Source organism: Dermochelys coriacea, chromosome 5, assembly GCF_009764565.3.
Source record: "Dermochelys coriacea isolate rDerCor1 chromosome 5, rDerCor1.pri.v4, whole genome shotgun sequence".
NCBI lineage: Eukaryota > Metazoa > Chordata > Testudines > Dermochelyidae > Dermochelys > Dermochelys coriacea.
The window spans coordinates 124,065,288-124,084,485 of NC_050072.1; the positions used below are offsets into that span (position 1 = coordinate 124,065,288).

Consider the following 19,198-nt stretch of genomic DNA (forward strand, 5'->3'; position numbering starts at 1 on the left):
AAAAGGGTCCATATCATATCCCCCTCCCCCGCCCACTACTCTCCAGGTTTTTTTCAACTTCATTTTGTTTTCAGCTCCCTCCATAAGCCATTTTGGCCCCTGCCTGTGTCCTTTTTCTCACTTCCCCTACTTTCTGCACTCATCCCCTGTGGCTTGGCCCAGTTTGAGATCTGACAACATTTCAGTACAGATCTAATATAATCACTTTTTTCCTGTGAAGGGCTGTTCTACAGTGCACTGGGAAGAGAGGGATGGAAGCACGGCATTGGCATGTTTTACCATGCACTTTAAGGGCCCCAGTTCTGTACCCTTGAAGCACAAGCTCTCTGGAGAAATGGCTCCAATAATTTATTTGTTGGTCTCTCGTCCTCCTGCAGGAGGATATCTCCAGGTTGCGTAGGAAGTTGGAGACCACAAAGAAACCTGATATGGTGCCCAACTGTGATGAGATCTTGATGGAGGAGATCAAAGATTACAAGGTGAGAAACTCTGTCACGCTCCCCTGTTAACTCTTTCCTAGCCAAAGGGTTTAGTCTTCCTATTCATTCAGTACTGGCCTTCCCTAACTGTGTTCTGTCAGTGAAGGCCAGCTCTGAGCTGGAGGACCACCTTCTCCTAGGGCAGAAGGTAAAGTGTGCTTCCCATGGTGGTGTATTTTCCACTTGGGGCACCTGAAAGCTCAGCCAAGGTCTGTCACGTGTAATAGCTTAGACTCTCACCGCAGCATTTTTCTCCTGTAGGCGCGTCTGACCTGTCCATGCTGCAACATGCGTAAGAAGGATGCTGTGCTCACCAAGTGCTTTCATGTCTTCTGCTTTGAGTGTGTGAAGACGCGCTATGACACCCGGCAGCGCAAGTGCCCCAAGTGTAATGCTGCCTTTGGTGCCAATGACTTCCATCGGATCTACATCGGCTGAGTTTTGCCATGGAGAGACAGAGGCATCTCTTCCGCTGACCACCCAGCCCCTTCCTCTGATTGTCTGTCTGTCACCAGCAGGGCAGTCACTGCTTCTCCACCATCCACGTTCTCTTCCAGAACAAGTGACCCTGGGTTAGGGAGGGGGAAGAGGCAGGTTTGGGATCTCTGCTCATCTTCTCTTTCTGCCTTTCCCTTTAATCTTGATGGGACCCCCACCACACAATGGTCATTCCCACTCACCCCCTCCACACTGCTGAGTCGGGGTTGCTGCTGTGGAGTAATAAAGCCTAACTCAACCCTAATCCCAGGGATGATGGAATTGCCCATGGCAGAATAGAGATGAGCCTGAGGCCTTGAAATAACAAGTCAGCTTTGGGTATTAAATGGACGATGTTAGGGTAATTTTCCCCCTCCCTATTAAAATCTTTTCCTATGATTACAACAAACCCCTTGGAAGGTGGGAAACTTGTGTCCTTCCTAGAAATGTCCCCCTCTGTGTATTTGTGTGCTGGTGATTGTTTTTGTAGGGGTGCTTGGAAGGGCTGGGCAGCACACCGAGCTTTTTTATTCTTGTAGGGTTTTTCAATGTGAATAGCCTACCAGTTAAAGGCCCTGAGGCAGGAGGGAACTTAAGCACAAGTACTGTTGACTTCAGTGGGAAGACTTGTATGCTTAAAGTTAGGCACATGGTTAAGTACCTTTCTGATTCAGGGCCAGAATCTGCAAGGAGAGCCGTAGAAAAAGCTGGGGCAGCTGAGAAGATGTTGCCTTCCCAACCCAAAGGCATGCTGCATACACCTTAATGTCAGGAAGGAGAGAGAGAGAAGTACAGGAGAATTCTCGAGAATAGCATTCCATTGATGTGCCCCATTTGGTCTGGATGAAATATGGACACTTTTCTGTTCCCTCCCACGTGGCTGGGACCTCACTGTCAGTGTCCTTATTTTCCAGAAGACTATTTGTAGTGGTTACTTTGGTACAGCTTTGCCACAAGGACTATTCTTGTACTATACAAACTCCAATAAAAACTGTGGTTCCATTTGTTTTGCTGTTTTTCTTGCCTGTGAGTAGATTTTAATTCTTGCTCCCGGTGCAAGATGAACTTTAAAAAGCCCTAATCCAGTCATTGAAACCACTTCTTCTTTTAAAAAAGCTCTTGGTTTCCACAGTAGAAAGAGCAGTTCTTTCTCCTCTAGTTACCTTTTGCAATGCCAGTGCCCCCTCACTCCTATCCTGTTAACCTGGAGCCAGGGCTTCCTTCAGCAGGGATAATCTGTCGAGCTAATTTGTGCAGTAATTTTGCTGTGTCAGGAATTTTGCTAAGGTGTGATCACCTTACTCTTGTTTTACCACTAACCCCCAAAGTTAGCATTTGAACCCCATGTCTTTGGAAGTGATAGGGTGGTTCCTTAATTCACTTCACTTCACTTAATATAGTTAGTGAGGGGGTGTAAACCCCACACTGGTACTGAGAGCTGTACCAGGTACCTGAGAGCTCAATTATTCTTCCTTCTGGCATCTGGAGGGGAATTAAGTCAATCAGTTATCAGGTCTACCTGGAAAGCAGTCAGGTTGCTTTACAAGGATTGAGAAAGCTCAGTTAGGGAGGGGCCCAGCATTGAGGAGACTGTGAGTTCCTGCTTTTGCAAATGGGTTGATTTAAAGGAAAGGAGAGAAGTAGAGGGAAAAGCCACAAGAAGAGGGGATTTAGCTCCTCTGGTGGTTTTCAAAATAGGGACAAGACTGTAGGGAGACAGCCCTGGGGTTCAGCTGTGGAGCAGAGTATTTGGGAAGACTTGCGAAGGGCTGAAGGTCCAGCCTGAGGAGGGTGGAAGTGATTTAAGTTTATATTTTTGGTTTGGAATTTGTTGGAGAACTCCAGAGAGGAATCCTGCGCACGGTCCTGCAGGCAGCCTGAGAGCACTATAGATTCACAGTGAACCCATGAAGGGGCTGGTGGGGAAGCCTGCAAATGACCACAGAGGAAGTTACCCAGGAAGGAAGCAGGGGGTCTGAGTAGCCAGACCTTACCTGCTTAATACAGGGTCCCTGGTCTGAAATCCAGAGAAGAGGCTGGCTCCAGTCCACAGCAAAGACCCCAGACACCAGGGCTGGAAGGACTAATGAGTCAGGAGTCATACCAAAGACTCGGCTTGAGACTGCGGGACTATGTTTTGTTACATTTTCTGTTACCCCGGGAGTGCTAATACTTTTAGTGACCCGACCAGAGGGCCGACTCATAGGAAGAGGCAGACCATTGCAGAGCTGGAGCAGCTGCCAGCAGGTGGCACTAGAGAAGGAACCTACTACATGATGCCCAGACACCGGGGGCATGGCAGTGGTGAGTCTGTTCTTCTACAGGCTGATAATTATTTTGCAGCTTTAGTCTTCTTGAAAGGTGCTGGAATGGCAGCCGTAGAATCGGACATCCTCTGTTTTTTTCACAGACTACTTAAATCATTAGCTGGGATGGGTAAGCATCCCACTTTTACTCCACTATTGTATTTCAATCTTGATTTCAGGGTTCTAAATACACCTTTTTTATTTCTATAGCATCATCCATCTCGAAGCATTTACAAACGTTAATGAATGAAATCTCATAACTTTATTAGTAGGGAAGAAAAGTGTCAAAGGGGGTAACTGAGGCAGTGACTTGCTTAAGCTCGTACAGTCTGTGGCAGAGATGAAAAAAAGCCCTTGTGCTCCAAACCACAAGGTTGTTGTTGTTTATTTGTATTACCATAGCGTGTAGGAGACGCAGTCGTGGCCCCAATGGGCTAGGTGCTGTACAAACACAGAACAAAATGATGGTATCTGCCCCAAGGAGCTTACGTTTGAAGTCCAACCTTCCTTCTTTACACCATCCTCGGCCTATACGATGCCTGGATTCTCTGCTGAGATTTGCAAAAGAGGGTGCTTAGGAATATCAGTTATGAAAGTGTTGTTTGTGCTGTAGACACCTGGGCTGAAATCACCAATGGTCTGTGTGTATTTTATTGAACAACTCCTAGCAACAAATTTACTGTCGCAACCAGGGGAGGACAGAATTGAACTGACAATACAGAGCTGTAAAGCTCCCTATCCTAGTCCCAATCTCTTGAGCTGTGTTATTTTAAAAAAAAAATTTATCTGGGTTTTAAAAATCACTGTGTAGGAGTCGCTGATGTATGTACTGGTAGCTTCTGGCTCTGATGATAGGAACAAAGCAGGGTATTTGAAATTCTCAGGGTTTGTTTCACTCTAAAGGTTTGGAACTTTTCTCCTCTTTCCCTCAGGGAGATTAACATTTTCAAAGTGAGGTTTAAAAAAAATGTCGTGAAGTAGAGTTTTGATGCAAGTAAAAGTATCTAGAGTTAAGTTGGAATCATGGAAGTGACTGAAAAATGTCCGTGTGTGTGTATTTAGTCTTGCTTTTGTGGCTTCTGTATCAAAATTGTTCCGCTTCCTAAGACCTAGCACTACAAACTCAATCTGGGATCTGACCACTGAGCTGTGTTTTTATATCCGTGTGAGTGAGAAAGTATTTGCAGACAGAAGTTAGATATAATGTATGAGATACAGTAGACTCCATCTCCCTGTTTGTATGAAAGGTGGCTCTGCAGTGCTAACAGAAGTAAAATAAGAAAATATGGATCAAAGACTCAAAGGGAACATATATGTTATTTTGGTGTAGTCATTTTTCTGACACCCCCCACCACCAGTTTAAAGGAGACTGGAAAGCTACACTAAAGTGATCAAGAAAGATAATATCTCCTATTTAGGGCTTTTCATTAGTAGATCTCAAAGCGTTTTACAAAGGAGTTAAGTATCATTAACCCCATTTTACAGATGGGGAAACTGAGGCACAGATAGGGAAAATGATTTGCCCCATGTCATGTGGCAGTGCTTCAGGTCCCCTGAGTCCCAGTCCAGAGCTCTATCCACTAGACCATATTGCCTCCTAGCAAAGGCAACTGTGTCGGTTAAACATATACATGCCTGGGGCGTAAGGTGGGTGTGGTCATAACGCAACATTTTTAATGTCTGAGAAACATCCATTTTTGGTCAGGAGTTTTGAAAAATAATTTTTTAAAAAGTGAGAGAAATTGGCGACCAGCTTTAATAACTATATTTTAAGTAAGCTCTCCCGTTTCCCTAGTTACTGTCTTTCATTGGAATCATGTTCTTATTAGCTAGAGAAGAAATTGATTAGGACTGTTTCTATGGTACTTGTATGTCCCCCCCCCACACTCCCCCTTACCACAGTGTCAAAGCAGCTCACACTCTTTAATACATTCATCCTCAGGCCCCTGTGCGAAGTAGGGCAGTCTTGCTTCACAGCTGAGCAGCTCAGGTGCCGCTAGACTAAGTGACTTGCTCAAGGTCACATGGGAAATCTCTAGCTGAATAGAGACTTGAACTCCGATCGCCTGAGTCCCACGCTAGCACCCTGACCACTGGCCCATCCTGCCTCTCTTGCTACCCCCTCTACCGCCTCTTTTCTCCTTCTAAGCCTAGGCAGCTATTTTGGTATAAAATTGAATGATTCCCTGTGGCAGCTGTCTTTCTCTGCTAAATGTGGAGAAGGGCACATCTTAGTCCTACAGACTCCAGCCAATGGGCAGAAAGTCAATACATGGGTAGTGAGATTTTGTTTAACATTGGAGCCCGGAGCCAACTACCCTGCACTCAGATCCACAGAATGGATCTCCCCTCTCCTGTTTTTCTCTGCCGGCCTGTGTGAAGCACCCATTGCTAGCGGTAGGAGTTCTGTCCATGCAGGGAGAGCAGGATATCGGCTCCTAAACTTCCCATGAGCAGCTGAAAGGAGGCTTATGTTCTTCTGCTGACACCTTAGAAAACATGAGGCTTGTTTGGGAATAAATGCTGCTTTACACAAATGCTGTGTTGACTTGTGGAGCTTCTGCACCCTGAGGCAAGCAGTTTATCAAGATTTAAAAGAAAACCATTCCAAATTTCTATCTATGAATAATAATAGCTGAATGTAGTGACATCAGCTCGGATAACTTTCTATGTGTTAACAACTTTGATGCTTCAGGGCACTATGGTGATCACCAGGCAGGGTCACAAAGAATCCCCTTCCCAACTTTAAAGAAAAATATAATAATGCACAATTAGCTATGTAAGAGTTTTTAGTTAAAACCCTTTATGAATAATCCAGTACTGGCGGTTGGCAGAGGCAGGGTCCTAGATTAACTGGACATTTGGTCTGTTCTATGATGGCAAGCCCTTGGTTTATGCATTTGTTATGTACTGCAATATGCTCAGAGGAGATGTGTCTCCATTTCTGTTGTAATCATTTAATATATCACTGGGCAATGAGGAACAGAGATTGATCTCTCAGTGGAGAGCTTTACAGAACAGGGCTCTGTGGCAGATATTGCAACCTGATGCAATGTCTTTGGGGATCATGTTGTATTCAGTATATGAACTGTTTATATATCACCATGAGACAGGGATTGTATGCACCATAGGGGGAAGTTTACCACAGCTCCTCAACCAAAAACTGTGGGTGGGTGGGGGTTTAAAGTGAATCACTTAGGTTGTAAAGACTTCCAGAGAAGTACCATCCCCTGGGAGGCTTGTATATACTAGTTCAAACTGGGTTTTCCAACAAACAAAAGAAAAGGCTTTTAGTGTAAAAACGCTCGGTTTAAACTGAATCAGGGCCTTCTTTGTGATCCAATGACATCCAGGACCTTCTGTCCAAGGGGTTGGGAGCCCAATCCTTATAGAACGGTTGGAAAGACTTTGGCCTACTAAAACCCCATAAGACAACTCCTGGTATCTTCCATGTGTGTTTAAATCTGTTTTTTGGTTTGTTTGTTTTTCCTATAATGCTTTTGCCTTAAGAATAAACGTGCTTGCTTAGAAAGAGTTGTGGTACCTTGTTACTGCTGGCAATACACTGTCCATAGACTTGGAGAGAAAACAAAGCACAGTGCTGGCCTTTTAGCCAGATATGCTTCCTGGGGGTATCACAGTAGAAGAAAGGTGGCTGTACAGCTTTTATACCCCAGTCAGGAGGGGGAGAGACGTGGGTCTCTGCCTAAGAGAGATGACAGCTGGAGGCTGAAACCTAAAGTGGGTGCCCTCAAAGGAGCATGGAGAGGCAATCCAGGTTCAGTTAACCCAGAAATTGAGAGACCCTTTAATCAAAGCTTGAATTCCCTGTCACTTCTACTCTACTCCCTTATTGCTCTGATGGGTTAGACTAAAATGGTTTCAGCATCTCATGTCTTTTCTCCCAAGTGCTCCTGTCTGCATTCGAAACACAGGTCTCAGCGAAGGGATTGTCATTCTGACCACATCTTGCCTGTGCATTTAGCAAGGCTGAAATTTTCAAACCCTGGGAATGCTATGCCATATAGAGTTAGGGTGACCAGAGAGCAAGTGTGAAAAATTGGGACAGGATAATAGGAGCCTATGTAAGAAAAAGCCCTAAATATTGGGACTGTCCCTATAAAATCGGGACTTCTGGTTACCCTATATAGAGTCCTGATCTGCCTTTGAACCCTAGCCATGTCTCAGGCAGCTGTGTCTATCACTGCAGAGCTGCCTGGAATAATTTTTGGGGGAAAAAGTGCCCTGAGATGACATCTTCAATCTCTACTGTGGAAAACAATCCTCTCTCCCACCTCAAGGACAATGGTCCAAGTAATCCAAGTGGGGGAGGAAGCAGTTTAATTAGACTCAGCTGCCACCTTTCTTCTCCCCTTACGATCCCCTTGTTCCAAACTCACTCTTAAAGGGATACTAGCAGTTTAGTGCTAATATATATGTCTGCGACACCACCTAATCTTATGAGTTACAGGTGGGATTTTTCAGATGTGCTCAGCATTGGCCTAACTGCTCTCATTCAATTGGAGTGTTACCGTTGGCTTCAGCAGTCGTAGGATCTGGATCTTAATGATTTCGGGGTAAACTGTGGCTTTGCCATAAGTCTTGAGTAAAGTGCAGTTGCACTGTCCCCGAGCAGTCCAGGAACCAGACTTCTGACCTATATGGCTCAGGTTCCTAAGTCCCACATTCAGAATTGACTTAAAAGTCTAATTCACACTGACTTTTTCATTGAGCAGTAGGTGCCTATTTCTCTTTTGGAAATGGGACTTAGGCTCCTAAGTTACTTAGGCACTTCTGAAAATTTTGCCCTGTGACGGTACAAGTCGCAGACTGGTCGTCCCTGGTTCTCACTTTGCTCCGGTGGGGCAGTAACCTGTGCCAGCTCTACTTCTGCAGCGTATTTCCTCTGAATGCTGCCTCAGCCACATGGGCTGGCATCTTGGAGGGATGGGAAAAAGCCAAGGCTCCACCCATTCCCCACCCATCCCCACAGAAGCTGTTCCTGTCCTGCGCTTTCACCTGCAATATGAGCAGCTCTCACGGGAGTAAGAACTTGTGTGAGATTCTAGTCAGGATCACATGCTGGCTCTTAGCAATTTAAATAGCATTCAGGATGCAATTATTTCAAAAGCATTTCAGTTCGCCTTTGTTTTTTTTCCCCATTAATGTTTTTAAAAATAGAACTGGTTGGAAAATGAGGACCTTTTCTATAGAAAATTGTGCAAGTTTTTTTTGTTTTGTTTTATTTTTGGTGGAAAGACTAACCCAAAAGCTTTATTTTGGAAATGCCATCATGGTCTCTCCTCTGAGGAGTTGTTTGGAGCTTCATGTTCCCATTCTCCTCTACGGATGGGGTCCCTGGCCAGATGACATGTACCACAATGCACCATAGTGTTACCTCTTGCTGAGCCACTGCCGAGCATCATGGGAGATACGATCTGTCAGGGTGACCTGGCCCATAGAGGAGAATGGGTACTTGAAGCCGATGAAGTACAACTCCCAGGAGCATTTCCAAATAAAATTTTTTCAGGTTTTGGCTGCAATTTCAGGGTGTGCATGCATGTATAGGTGTGTGTTGTTGTTTTCCACAAATGTGAAGTTTACAGCAGAAAGCAGACTCTCTCTTTTTTTTCCCAAACAGATTTTGTTTAATTGAAAAATACAGTTTTCTGTCAAAACAGCCCTGATGGACTCTTTCAGCCACTGCCAGCATGCATTTCTGTAAACCCAAAGATTTTCAGCCGCGTACTAGTGTATAAGAACTAGAATGACAAACCGACCGCTACTGATGGATAGGCAAACACTAACCTACATAGCTTCAGTGGTGAAAGTAAACAAGGCCCTGATCCTCCACCCACTGACAGCTTCACTGTGCACCCTCAATTCAAATATTCCTAGTCACTAGCCCAGGTGGAACAACATTCTCCTCATGTCACCGTGATGGCTTCTATCCTTCCTTTTCCAGTTGTCTCTTTTGCAAAATAAGAAAACAGTGTGGGTTGCTTAAAAGGTAAGACCATGTGACACTGAGCATGGTGAGCATGATGTGTGATAAATCACTTCAGTCACTTCACTTGCCTCCTTTCCCCGTCCCTCATTTGTTTTTATTACTGTAAGGCCTGATTTTCAGAGATGCTGCGTACCTGTGTCTCCCACTTCCTACAGTTGGAGTTATGGCTGCTAAGCAGTTCCAGAAATCACACCCTTTGAGAAGCCAGTTCTTCAGGTCAGGGACTTGGTCTTCTATGGTGGGATTTTTCAGAAACACTCAGAGTTAGCCTCACTCTGCTCATGCTGAAGTCAATGGTCCAACTCTCGCTGATTTACCTCCATTGACTTGAGTGGGGACAGCTGAGCTGCCACTGAGTGCTTTTCAGAATCCCTCCTTGCATGTTTAAAGCGCTCCACCTGCACATGGAGCCCTGTGACGTTCTGGGCAGATGAAGGGTCTTCCCATATAGAGATCATTGCCGGATCAGGGCCAGTGGGCCTGATTCTCTATGGCCATGCGCCCTGAGCAAAGTGCATGTAAGCACTGCTACTCTGAAATAACGGTAGCTGACTAAACAGCAGAAAATAAGGCCTAATATAAAGGTTAAATATAATATCAGCCACTGGCTCGATTGATTGTAGGCACATCAACTTGAGTTCAACCCACCAAAGCAGCATCTTAATCAAGGACCTCCCCACCCCCACTGCCTCCCAAAATATCTGTCATTAAAGAAGGGCTTTGAAAAAGCCTACTTAGATTAAGATCTATAATTACAGCTTACTTTGCAAAAAGATTGAAAGCTAGCCAGATATGAGATGAATCCATCCACTTCTGGATGTGGTGTGCACTGGGAATAATCCATCGGTTCTTGGGCCTCCATGGCCTATACTAAATAAGACATTAAAAACATTGTCTACATCACACAGGCTGTTGTCGCAAAGGGTGTGTTGTCAAGCATTATTTAAAAGTTAATGGAAATCCTGTTTAGATAAAGATTATTTGATGGCACTATCACTTAGGCTGATGTACTATCTATTTAGCTGCTGAATGGCTTAAACTTCTTCTCCGCATCTTCAGAATCCAAGAGGCAAATCATTTCAGAGAGACGCATTTATAATAAATTCCCTTGAAATAACAGGTCTGATTCTCTCTTACGCTATGGTCCCTGGACTTGTCACTTACTTTCTCTCTCTCTACACACACACACACACACACACTCCCCCAACAAGGGACACGAGCTGCTGACCATTCTAGAATTTTTTTTAATTAATGCACAGAAAGGGCTAAAAAGTGGAAACTTTGTTTTAGTGCCATGTGAAGGAAACAGGACTGGTGTGCTCTGGATGCTCGCAGCTCTGCTAGCGCGAGGCTACCCTTTAGATGTTCATGGAAAGAACAAGAGATTCATTCTTATGAAAGACCCAGAACCCTTCCAGGAACCAGGAGTACGTTTCCTGCTGCTGTTGCAGTGTCTGCTTTGCGGGATGGAGCCTTTAGGAAGAACATATTGCTCTTTTTATTCCCAAGCCTCTTTTCTGGCTTTATAAAAGTGCATTGCAGATTGTACAGAGGGCCTGAGGTATGGTGGCCTAGGGCTCTACAGTCCTGTTTGTCCTCTGATACTCTTCTAGCTCAGATTTTCTCTTCATGGCTAGCTGCAGCTCCTGCTTGATTGCTTGAATCTGCTTCTCTAATTCAGTGAGCTCTTGGATCACTGAGGTCCTAGCAATATGCAGGGGATCTGCTTTCCCATTTGTTGTCAGGGGTGCTGGAGTCTCTCCCCTCAGTTGGGGTAGGGGTATGTCTTGGTGCTGTCTGAGGGCCACTTCTTTTTGCCCTTCCTCGCTGCATATGTATTTCCTCCGGTGACAGTTGCCTGCGTTGGCAGTGTTCCACACTGCGTGCTGGCTGTTACCCATGTTGGACCTGCACAAAGAATCGCTTGTTAAAGTGAAACCATAACAGTTGCAGAGAGGGCTTTTCCCTGAGTCCTGCCCAACACTCCCCGACTGTGCAATTGCCACCATTAAACAGCTGAGCTGCATTTCAGACTCCAAAAAGCTCAGCCGACCTGCTTGAATTTTGATTAACCTTCTGGCCGGCACAAAATATTGTGGCCGAAGAGGAAAAATCAGAACATGCAGTAATTTATATAGAACTTTGCATCTTCAAAGAGCTTAAAACCAAGGACTGATTCATCCTCCCCAGCTGCAGTGAAGTAGGTAAATACCATCATGTCCCATTTACAGACACAATTTTACAGATGATGAAGTGGTTCATTTGCCTAAGGCCATAGTGAATGTCAGAGCAATGATTAGATCTCAAGAAGTCCTGGTGCTTAGGCCCCTTCTCAGATTACTAAACCCTGTACTATGCCTCTTTGGTGAACTTGATTCCTAAGCTGCTAAGTAGACTGATAAGGAACTTCCAATACATGGCTCCCACTGGCAGAGAAATTTGAAGTGACACTGCATCCTAGATTCATAGATACTAAGGTCAGAAGGGACCATTCTGATCATCTAGTCCGACCTCCTGCACAACGCAGGCCACAGAATCTCACCCACCCACTCCTACGAAAAACAGATGCTCACAAAGGGTGTCACAAAAGATCAGACAAAGCCAATCTGCCAGACTCTCTAACTGCCTGGAAACCACTGTGGCTATGCTACTAGAGAACTTCAGTGATTCAGTCTTGAATGTTTCCATGCTACTAAAGATGCCTGCTTGTGAGAGAGACACTGACTTATTTAGCAAATGAAATCTACCTGAGCACCCAAATGACTTGCTATAACAGAAGAAGTGGAGAGGTGAATCATTCTTCTTAGGGACAGACCCAAACTGAAACCCAAGGTCCCCCAAATTCCCAAACACTGGGAGTTTCTTGATTCAAATCCAGTTCTGGATCTGACTTTTACAGCTGGCTCCTAATTCTGATAATGGACTGAACCAAACCCTTGCATCTGAACGCTCGCCCCTGGCTGTTGAGACATTAGAAATCTGGAGCCAGATTGCAATTTGGTGATTTAGGCTTATCTTCAATCTCAATAAAACCCGAGCCAGTGAAAATCAGGAACATGAAAAAGCGGAGTATGTCTCACTGATCTCATATGGGATCAAAGCTGAGGAGGGCTGATGGGATTGTCTAACTAACCTGCTTTTAAAAGGAAAACTGGCTATGGATCTGATATATCATCTTGAGTGAAAAGTTAAAAGCCTTTCCTAAGTTTCTTTCTTTCAGTTCATTAAAACATGCTTATCCTAATGCTCCTAGGTGTACATACAAACATTTTACCAACTGCAATGTGACAGAGTCTGCAAGCAAAAACCTTCGCAAATCCCCTTAAACTTAAACCCTTCCGCCACCGTCAGCCATCCCTCCCTCTGCCAGAAAAAGCCAAGAAGAACAGGGTGAGCTGCATGTAGTGTGACAGGAAGGTGACCAATCTCAGTCTGTGACGAATAAATGGGAAATTGGTCTATTGTGGCGGACATCTCACTGATGCCATTCCGACTCCAGGGCATTCACCATCCAATCAGGAACTGTTCTCTGGGAGCTTCACTTTCCCTCCACTGACGCAGTATTGGATGGGGAAAGAAGTGGTCCCAACCCATTTCAGGCTTTAAACCACAGCATGACTCCATCACTTTAGATTACACCCAGAAATCAATGGGCAGCTGGTTGGCGCAGGCTATGGATCGCTCCTCCTCAGGAACACCCCAGAGGAAGCAGGTAGCCTTGTCCTGCATTCTGCGTGTGTTTAGGAAGAGCATTCATGAGTGACTGCCTCTATCTTTCCCGCCTCTTACAACCCAACACAAAAAGAGCCTTCCCAGGGCTTGCCTGCTGCTGCTCGTGATGGAGGAGAGTGTGAAGAGGGGATGGAGGCAGTCGCTTGTCATGGGCTCACCCATTCAGAGTTGGAGGTAAGAGAGTATTGTGCTCGAGGCCAGGGTAAATGGAACCCCTTACACTTCAGAGAGTGAGAATTGTGCAGGCCTGCAGGCAGTGTGTTAAAAGAGCCTTTCTGATAGTGATGACTGAAGAAGATATCAGAGGACCCATCTCGAGGGAGTTAATTCGTGTTGTGTTATTTCCATCTCTTTTCTTTTTCTGACCATTTGAAAGAGGACAGCCACCTGGAGGAATAAGAGAGTGTTCTCATCTAATTAATTGGGGAGCACAGCACTGTCCCTTCCAATATTAGGACTCATTACAGATGCATTCCAGGTTATTGGGAGCCTTGAATTTAATTCACCAGGGTCCCGTCCACGGTGCAGTTAAAGGCATGATAAGCACTAGTGTTTTTGAACAGGCTTGTTGCTAGCAGGGTTCTAATTAGAGATGGCGAAAGTGCCTTTATATAAAAAAGCAACTTTTGTGACGTTCTCCCCCCATCCCCCTTAATCATTCTGTGTGGGAGTCAGGGCCTTGGCAGTGTGAGAAGCAGAATGTTTATTTTGCACCAGTCGGTTTCTGAAAGCAGATTTTGCCTCAGAATTTATGAAGGCATGCTTTATGCTTCTGAATTTATGAAGCTGCCATGGAGTCAAACTGGGTTTCTAATGGGGATAAGGCAGAGGAAGGATGTGGCCAGTAGAGAGAGATACTGGCTGGCTCTTTCAGGGGAGTCAGGCAACCTTGCCTGGGTTGGATCAGGTAGCCCTGCAGCTAATCCTGATCAGATGGCTGGAGTCAATTATCAGACCCCCTGGAGAAGGAGTTGGGTGATTTTCGTAAAGGACTGGGAGAGTTCTGCTGGGAAGGAAAGTACAGCAGGAGAAGAGGCAGCTCCTGTAGTAGACCCTGGAGAGAGTCAAACCCCAGGTAGAAAGTCTGGAGGTACACTGGGAATACGGATCCAGCCTGTGGAGTCCCAGAGTGGGGGAAGGACTCCAGGGAGGAAGCCCTGAAGCTCAACTGCTTGGGCAGGAGCTGGGCCTCCAAGGAGAAAGTCTGGAGGGTCATTGCTGTACAAGAGGAAAGGGGAGCCCAGGAAGAGCAAAGGACCTTTTTGTTCTGTGTTTCCTTTGGGATTATTGTCAGGTTCTTACTAGTGGCCTGCCTGTTTGCCTGGGGGTGCGGAGGAGGCCAGATGTGGGGTGTTGTGGAGGCTGACCCTCCGTCATCTGTCCATCAACCAATTATTTTTTCCTGGTGTCATTTCAGTGGCACCAAAATTTAATAAAACCCATGCGTAAGTGCTTTGCTCATGGCCACAGAGTGGATCTTTCCCCGGGCACTACTCATGGGAGATTTTCACTGTAAGTGGCAAGGGTGCTATCTTGACCTCTCGCTGCAGCTGGACTCCTCTGTACAGAAGCAATGCTGCCAGCTAGAGGATTTCCTAGCAGTACCATGTCAAAAAGATGGTATTGTTATAACCAGTGTCACTAGGTGGTGCTGTTGCACTAAGGATATGTCTATACCACAACCTATCCTGAAGGACGAGCCATCACTCTCACAGATCTTGGGAGATAGACCAGTCCTCGCTTACAGACAGCCCCCCAACCTGAAGCAAATACTCGCCAGCAACCACACACCACACAACAGAACCACTAACCCAGGAACCTATCCTTGCAACAAAGCCCGTTGCCAGCTCTGTCCACATATCTATTCAGGGGACACCATCATAGGGCCTAATCACATCAGCCACACTATCAGAGGCTCGTTCACCTGCGCATCTACCAATGTGATATATGCCATCATGTGCCAGCAATGCCCCTCTGCCATGTACATTGGTCAAACTGGACAGTCTCTGCGTAAAAGAATAAATGGACACAAATCAGATGTCAAGAATTATAACATTCAAAAACCAGTCGGAGAACACTTCAATCTCTCTGGTCACTCGATTACAGATCCAAGAGTGGCTATCCTTCAACAAAAAAAGCTTCAAAAACAGACTCCAACGAGAGACTGCTGAATTGGAATTAATTTGCAAACTGAATACAATTAACAGGCTTGAATAGAGACTGGGAGTGGATGGGTCATTACACAAAGTAAAACTATTTCCCCATGTTATTTTCCCCCCCACCCCACCCCCCACTGTTCCTCAGATGTTCTTGTTAACTGCTGGAAATAGCTTACCTTGCTTGTCACCATGAAAGGTTTTCCTCCTTCCCCCCCTTCCTGCTGGTAATAGCTCATCTTAAGTGATCACTCTCCTTACAGTGTGTATGATAAAACCCATTGTTTCATGTTCTCTGTGTGTGTATATAAATCTCCCCACTGTATTTTCCACCGAATGCATCCAATGAAGTGAGCTGTAGCTCACGAAAGCTTATACTCAAATAAATTTGTTAGTCTCTAAGGTGCCACAAGTACTCCTTTTCTTTTTGCGAATAGACTAACACGGCTGCTACTCTGAATCCTGACAAATGAAGGTCTGAATGTAACAGGTAGCCATATCCTTGCTAGCTTTCATCTAGCTAGGGTGGGTTTAAAAAAAAAACAGTAGTGAAGAAATGGTGGCATGGGGTAGTCCTATCAGTATGAGTCCACTGGGGACTTTAGGCTGCTACCCATGGCAGGATCTCTGTGCTAAATCTTCACTACTCTTGTTACCTGTGCTAGCTAGATTAAAGCCAGCGCATGTATGCCTGCCCACACTACAATCACACCTTCATTTGTGGTGTAGATGTACCATAGTCTTTCAAATTCTTTTTCTTAGTGTCTGAGCAAGTGTTTAGTCTTAGGAAGATGTGCTGTCATACTGTCTTTGGTTATGCAAGGTTCTGTGTAGACACAGCTTCTGGAGACATGCAGCTGTACATACAGGAGGGGAGTTTGCTCCCTGAGTTGGTCTCTAATTAGAGTCAATGCCCAAGGTAGAGTTGCTCTATGTGACTGGGCTGAGCTGAGATTCCTGGGAGAAGGGATTGCCCTGCATGCTATTTGACCATTTTAGGGCTGGTGTATATCTGTGATTAGAACAAGTTACACTTAAGATATACCTAGATTCACAGCTGGTAATGAGCATGGGGGCTGGTATTGGGTTTTAATTTATGATTGCAGTGTGGATAAAAAATATTAGGGAATCTATGTATCTCTGTATTAAACTAATATCCATTTTCTGCTTCTCTTTGGGGATCTAAAGAACTGCAGCCTTTAACAATATTATTAACTAATAGTCAAAGTACCATTTTTCTCTCTTGATTTATCTTTATCTCTGGGAGATGTTTAAGTTCATGGTCAGATATCCAGTTCCAATAGATCTAGTTCCAAAATAAGCCTTTTTTAAAAAAGGCACACACAACTTACCTCTTTTCTACTCGTTTTGTCTTGGGTTGGTGTTTATCCTCAGTGAATGAACTGTTTAATGCGCGATGCAATCTCTAGACGAAGTGAAACAGAGGAGTAATTAAACACAAGAAAAAAGAGCCCCCACCTCTGAGGGCAGGCAAACAACTATCTTTGTGTGGGATCCACCTGAATCTTATTTTGCACATTCAGGGATACAGACACGATGCCCAGCTCATATTCATTGTTAGAAAGGTCTCCTATTTCTGGAGCAAGAATGGTTGATTTCCTGATGTACACTTTGTTAAAGACCTTTTATCAGAAAGTAATGTATCCATTAGATAAGAGACCCCAAGGCAGAAAGATAAATATATTTCCCCCACTTTATTACAAGCACAGTGCCAAAGGAGGTGAACCCACATTTTTATAGATGCATAGAAAGCTTGGGAACCAATGTACTGATAAACAAGATATTACTTAGAATTCATGCTAGTTTGTAGAATATTCAAGTTCAAACTGTCCCAAAGCTCAAGGGGTTTTGGTTCAGGCTTTTTACACAAACTAGTTGTGTGTCTTTAAGAAAACAAACACGCACCAAAGAACAACAACCCTCCCCCCCTCTCTTTTTTCATATTCTAGTTTTTATAGATAAACAGTTGTCTTTGCTTAATTTGGACCTTCCAACAATGACTCAGTCCTCAGACAATCAAATGAGGTCTTCCTCAAAATGCTTTCACCTGACTAGTGATGTATAAGATACAGAGATCCACAGCCATTCTCCTTTATAACTTGCTCTGTGCTACTGACAAAATACAACTTGTTGCTGGAGTCAGTCGCTCACTGGACTTCTAGCAGTTTACTCTAGGCAAGATCTTCAGTTGGTGTAAGATGACTTAGCTCAGTTAAGGTCAATGATACTGCATGGTGATACACCAGCTGAGGACCTGATAGAATTGAGAGAGGCAATCTCTATGTTCCAGCAAACGCTGCCTTCGCTCAATTGTATACAGAAGTACAGCCCAGGAGTTTCCATGATGGCTCTGATGATCAGCTCTAGAATGTGGTAGGGTTAGAGATGGGGAGGGGGGAAATACCACAGGACTGATACTGCTCACCTTGGGAAAGGCAACTGCGCAGTATTTGGGTTATAAAACAACAGCGATTGAGAAGCAAAGAGAAGTGTGTGTGTGTGTGGGTGGGTGGGGGTTCATTTTACACTATGTACTTCATAACTGCAAATACTTCAAATCCCTTCTGATGCTTCTCTTTTCAATGTTAAATAATCTTGATCTCAAACTCTCATATGTAGTCCCTAGCATCCTTCTAACTCTAACCATCATTGACCTTCTCTGGACCTTTTCTGTAACTTCCTGACAGTGGCAGGACCAAATTAAACACAAACTCCAGATAAAATTGTAGCATTATTCAATATCTACTGGTAGTGTTATTGTATAATTTCCTACATTGTTTTCTATCCCATTTTTAGTCCAGACATGCTGGCCTAGATTTTTATATACACTAGGTCTCTTTACACTACTAAGGGGCCTTAATGTAAATGAAAATAAGGCCCCTCATTTTCAGTGCTGCTGTATATTGAGCAGCGTATGTGGAAGTCTGGACTTCTCTTGCTAATGTGCATCACCATCATCACTCCTTTGAGCCACCTAGCCCACTTGGGGGCTACTTTGAAAACTTCACCTGCAGTGCCATGAGTAAATGTTCCTATCCCAGTGTCTACTTCCTCCCTCTCACCATTAAAGAGTGATTGACTGGTCTGAGAAATAACATTGATATATCTTTAATTGGTTACCCTGGATACTCAATAACAGAAGGGGTGCTAGAGACACTGCACCTGCTCCTACCGTAGTCATTGGTAAAATGTGCAACATCAACTGCAACAGGTTCTGTTAGAACAGCAAAGCTACCAATAATAATCTAGGCCAGAGACAATGCCCATTGAAACCAATAGTAGTCTTTCCATTGACTTCAGTGACTTTGGATCAGGCTTTTACTGAACAGCTCTGGAAACATTTGATGGAATTACCAGCGAGCTTCTCGAATACATACCTGGCTTGTATGGAGCCAGTATTTCAGCTTGGATTTCTTTTTGATTCGTGGTAGGATCAGTCTGTGTACTACATGTTCTCCAAAGGTGGTGAGAATGGACAAGACAAATCCAATGCATAACATCACAAAGAGTCCGGAGAAGTGCTTAATGCCCATTTGCAGTGTCTGTGTAAAATAAAATGCCCTCTTGATGTATTTTAATATACATAGTATACATTGCATTTTCAAATGAGGAAATATCGTTTCAGTGAGCATGCATTAGCCAAATCATAACAGGTGCATAATGGACTGATTGTCATTCACAATCAGGCCCCTTTATACCACCCTGGCTGCCTTAAGGTTCTTTGCACTGTCAGAGTGGTGAAGAGGGACCTTGGTGTAAATGTGAATCTGCGCCACTGCTTGGCAAAACATCATCAAAGGATTGAGGACCAAGGCTTTAGTCAGCAGAGAGTCAAGAATGATTGTTAGTGGGATTTTTTTTAAGGCAATGGTAATGATTTCCTGTTCCTGGCTAAGTGCAAAAGAAGGAAGTAATCAAGGAGAAACGTAGATGTCACATTCATGACAGCCTCAGCTCCCTTAATTAACTAAGCTGCATATCAATCCTTATTTCATAGTCATGAAAGTTGACTGCAGT

General features: G+C 44.4%; 2 protein-coding genes across 12 annotated transcripts in view; one reads left to right on the forward strand and one right to left on the reverse strand.

Annotated features, from left to right (window-relative positions):
- Positions 1-1,960, forward strand: part of RNF20 (ring finger protein 20) — a 43,361-nt gene extending 41,401 nt beyond the window's left edge. For all 10 annotated transcript variants that reach the window (XM_038402971.2, XM_043515267.1, XM_038402970.2 and 7 more), the window contains 2 exons: positions 378-479; positions 741-1,960. In XM_038402971.2, the coding sequence (XP_038258899.1) occupies positions 378-479; positions 741-917 (279 nt within the window). In that variant the 3' untranslated portion in view covers positions 918-1,960. The remainder of the gene's footprint in view (positions 1-377; positions 480-740) is intronic.
- A 6,926-nt stretch (positions 1,961-8,886) lies between these two features.
- The window catches only part of GRIN3A (glutamate ionotropic receptor NMDA type subunit 3A), a 102,858-nt gene continuing 92,546 nt past the window's right edge, over positions 8,887-19,198 (reverse strand). For both annotated transcript variants that reach the window (XM_038403900.2, XM_038403901.2), the window contains 3 exons: positions 18,559-18,723; positions 16,513-16,586; positions 8,887-11,180 (listed from right to left, as the gene is read on the reverse strand). In XM_038403900.2, coding sequence (XP_038259828.1) covers positions 10,844-11,180; positions 16,513-16,586; positions 18,559-18,723 — 576 coding nt within the window. In that variant the 3' untranslated portion in view covers positions 8,887-10,843. The remainder of the gene's footprint in view (positions 11,181-16,512; positions 16,587-18,558; positions 18,724-19,198) is intronic.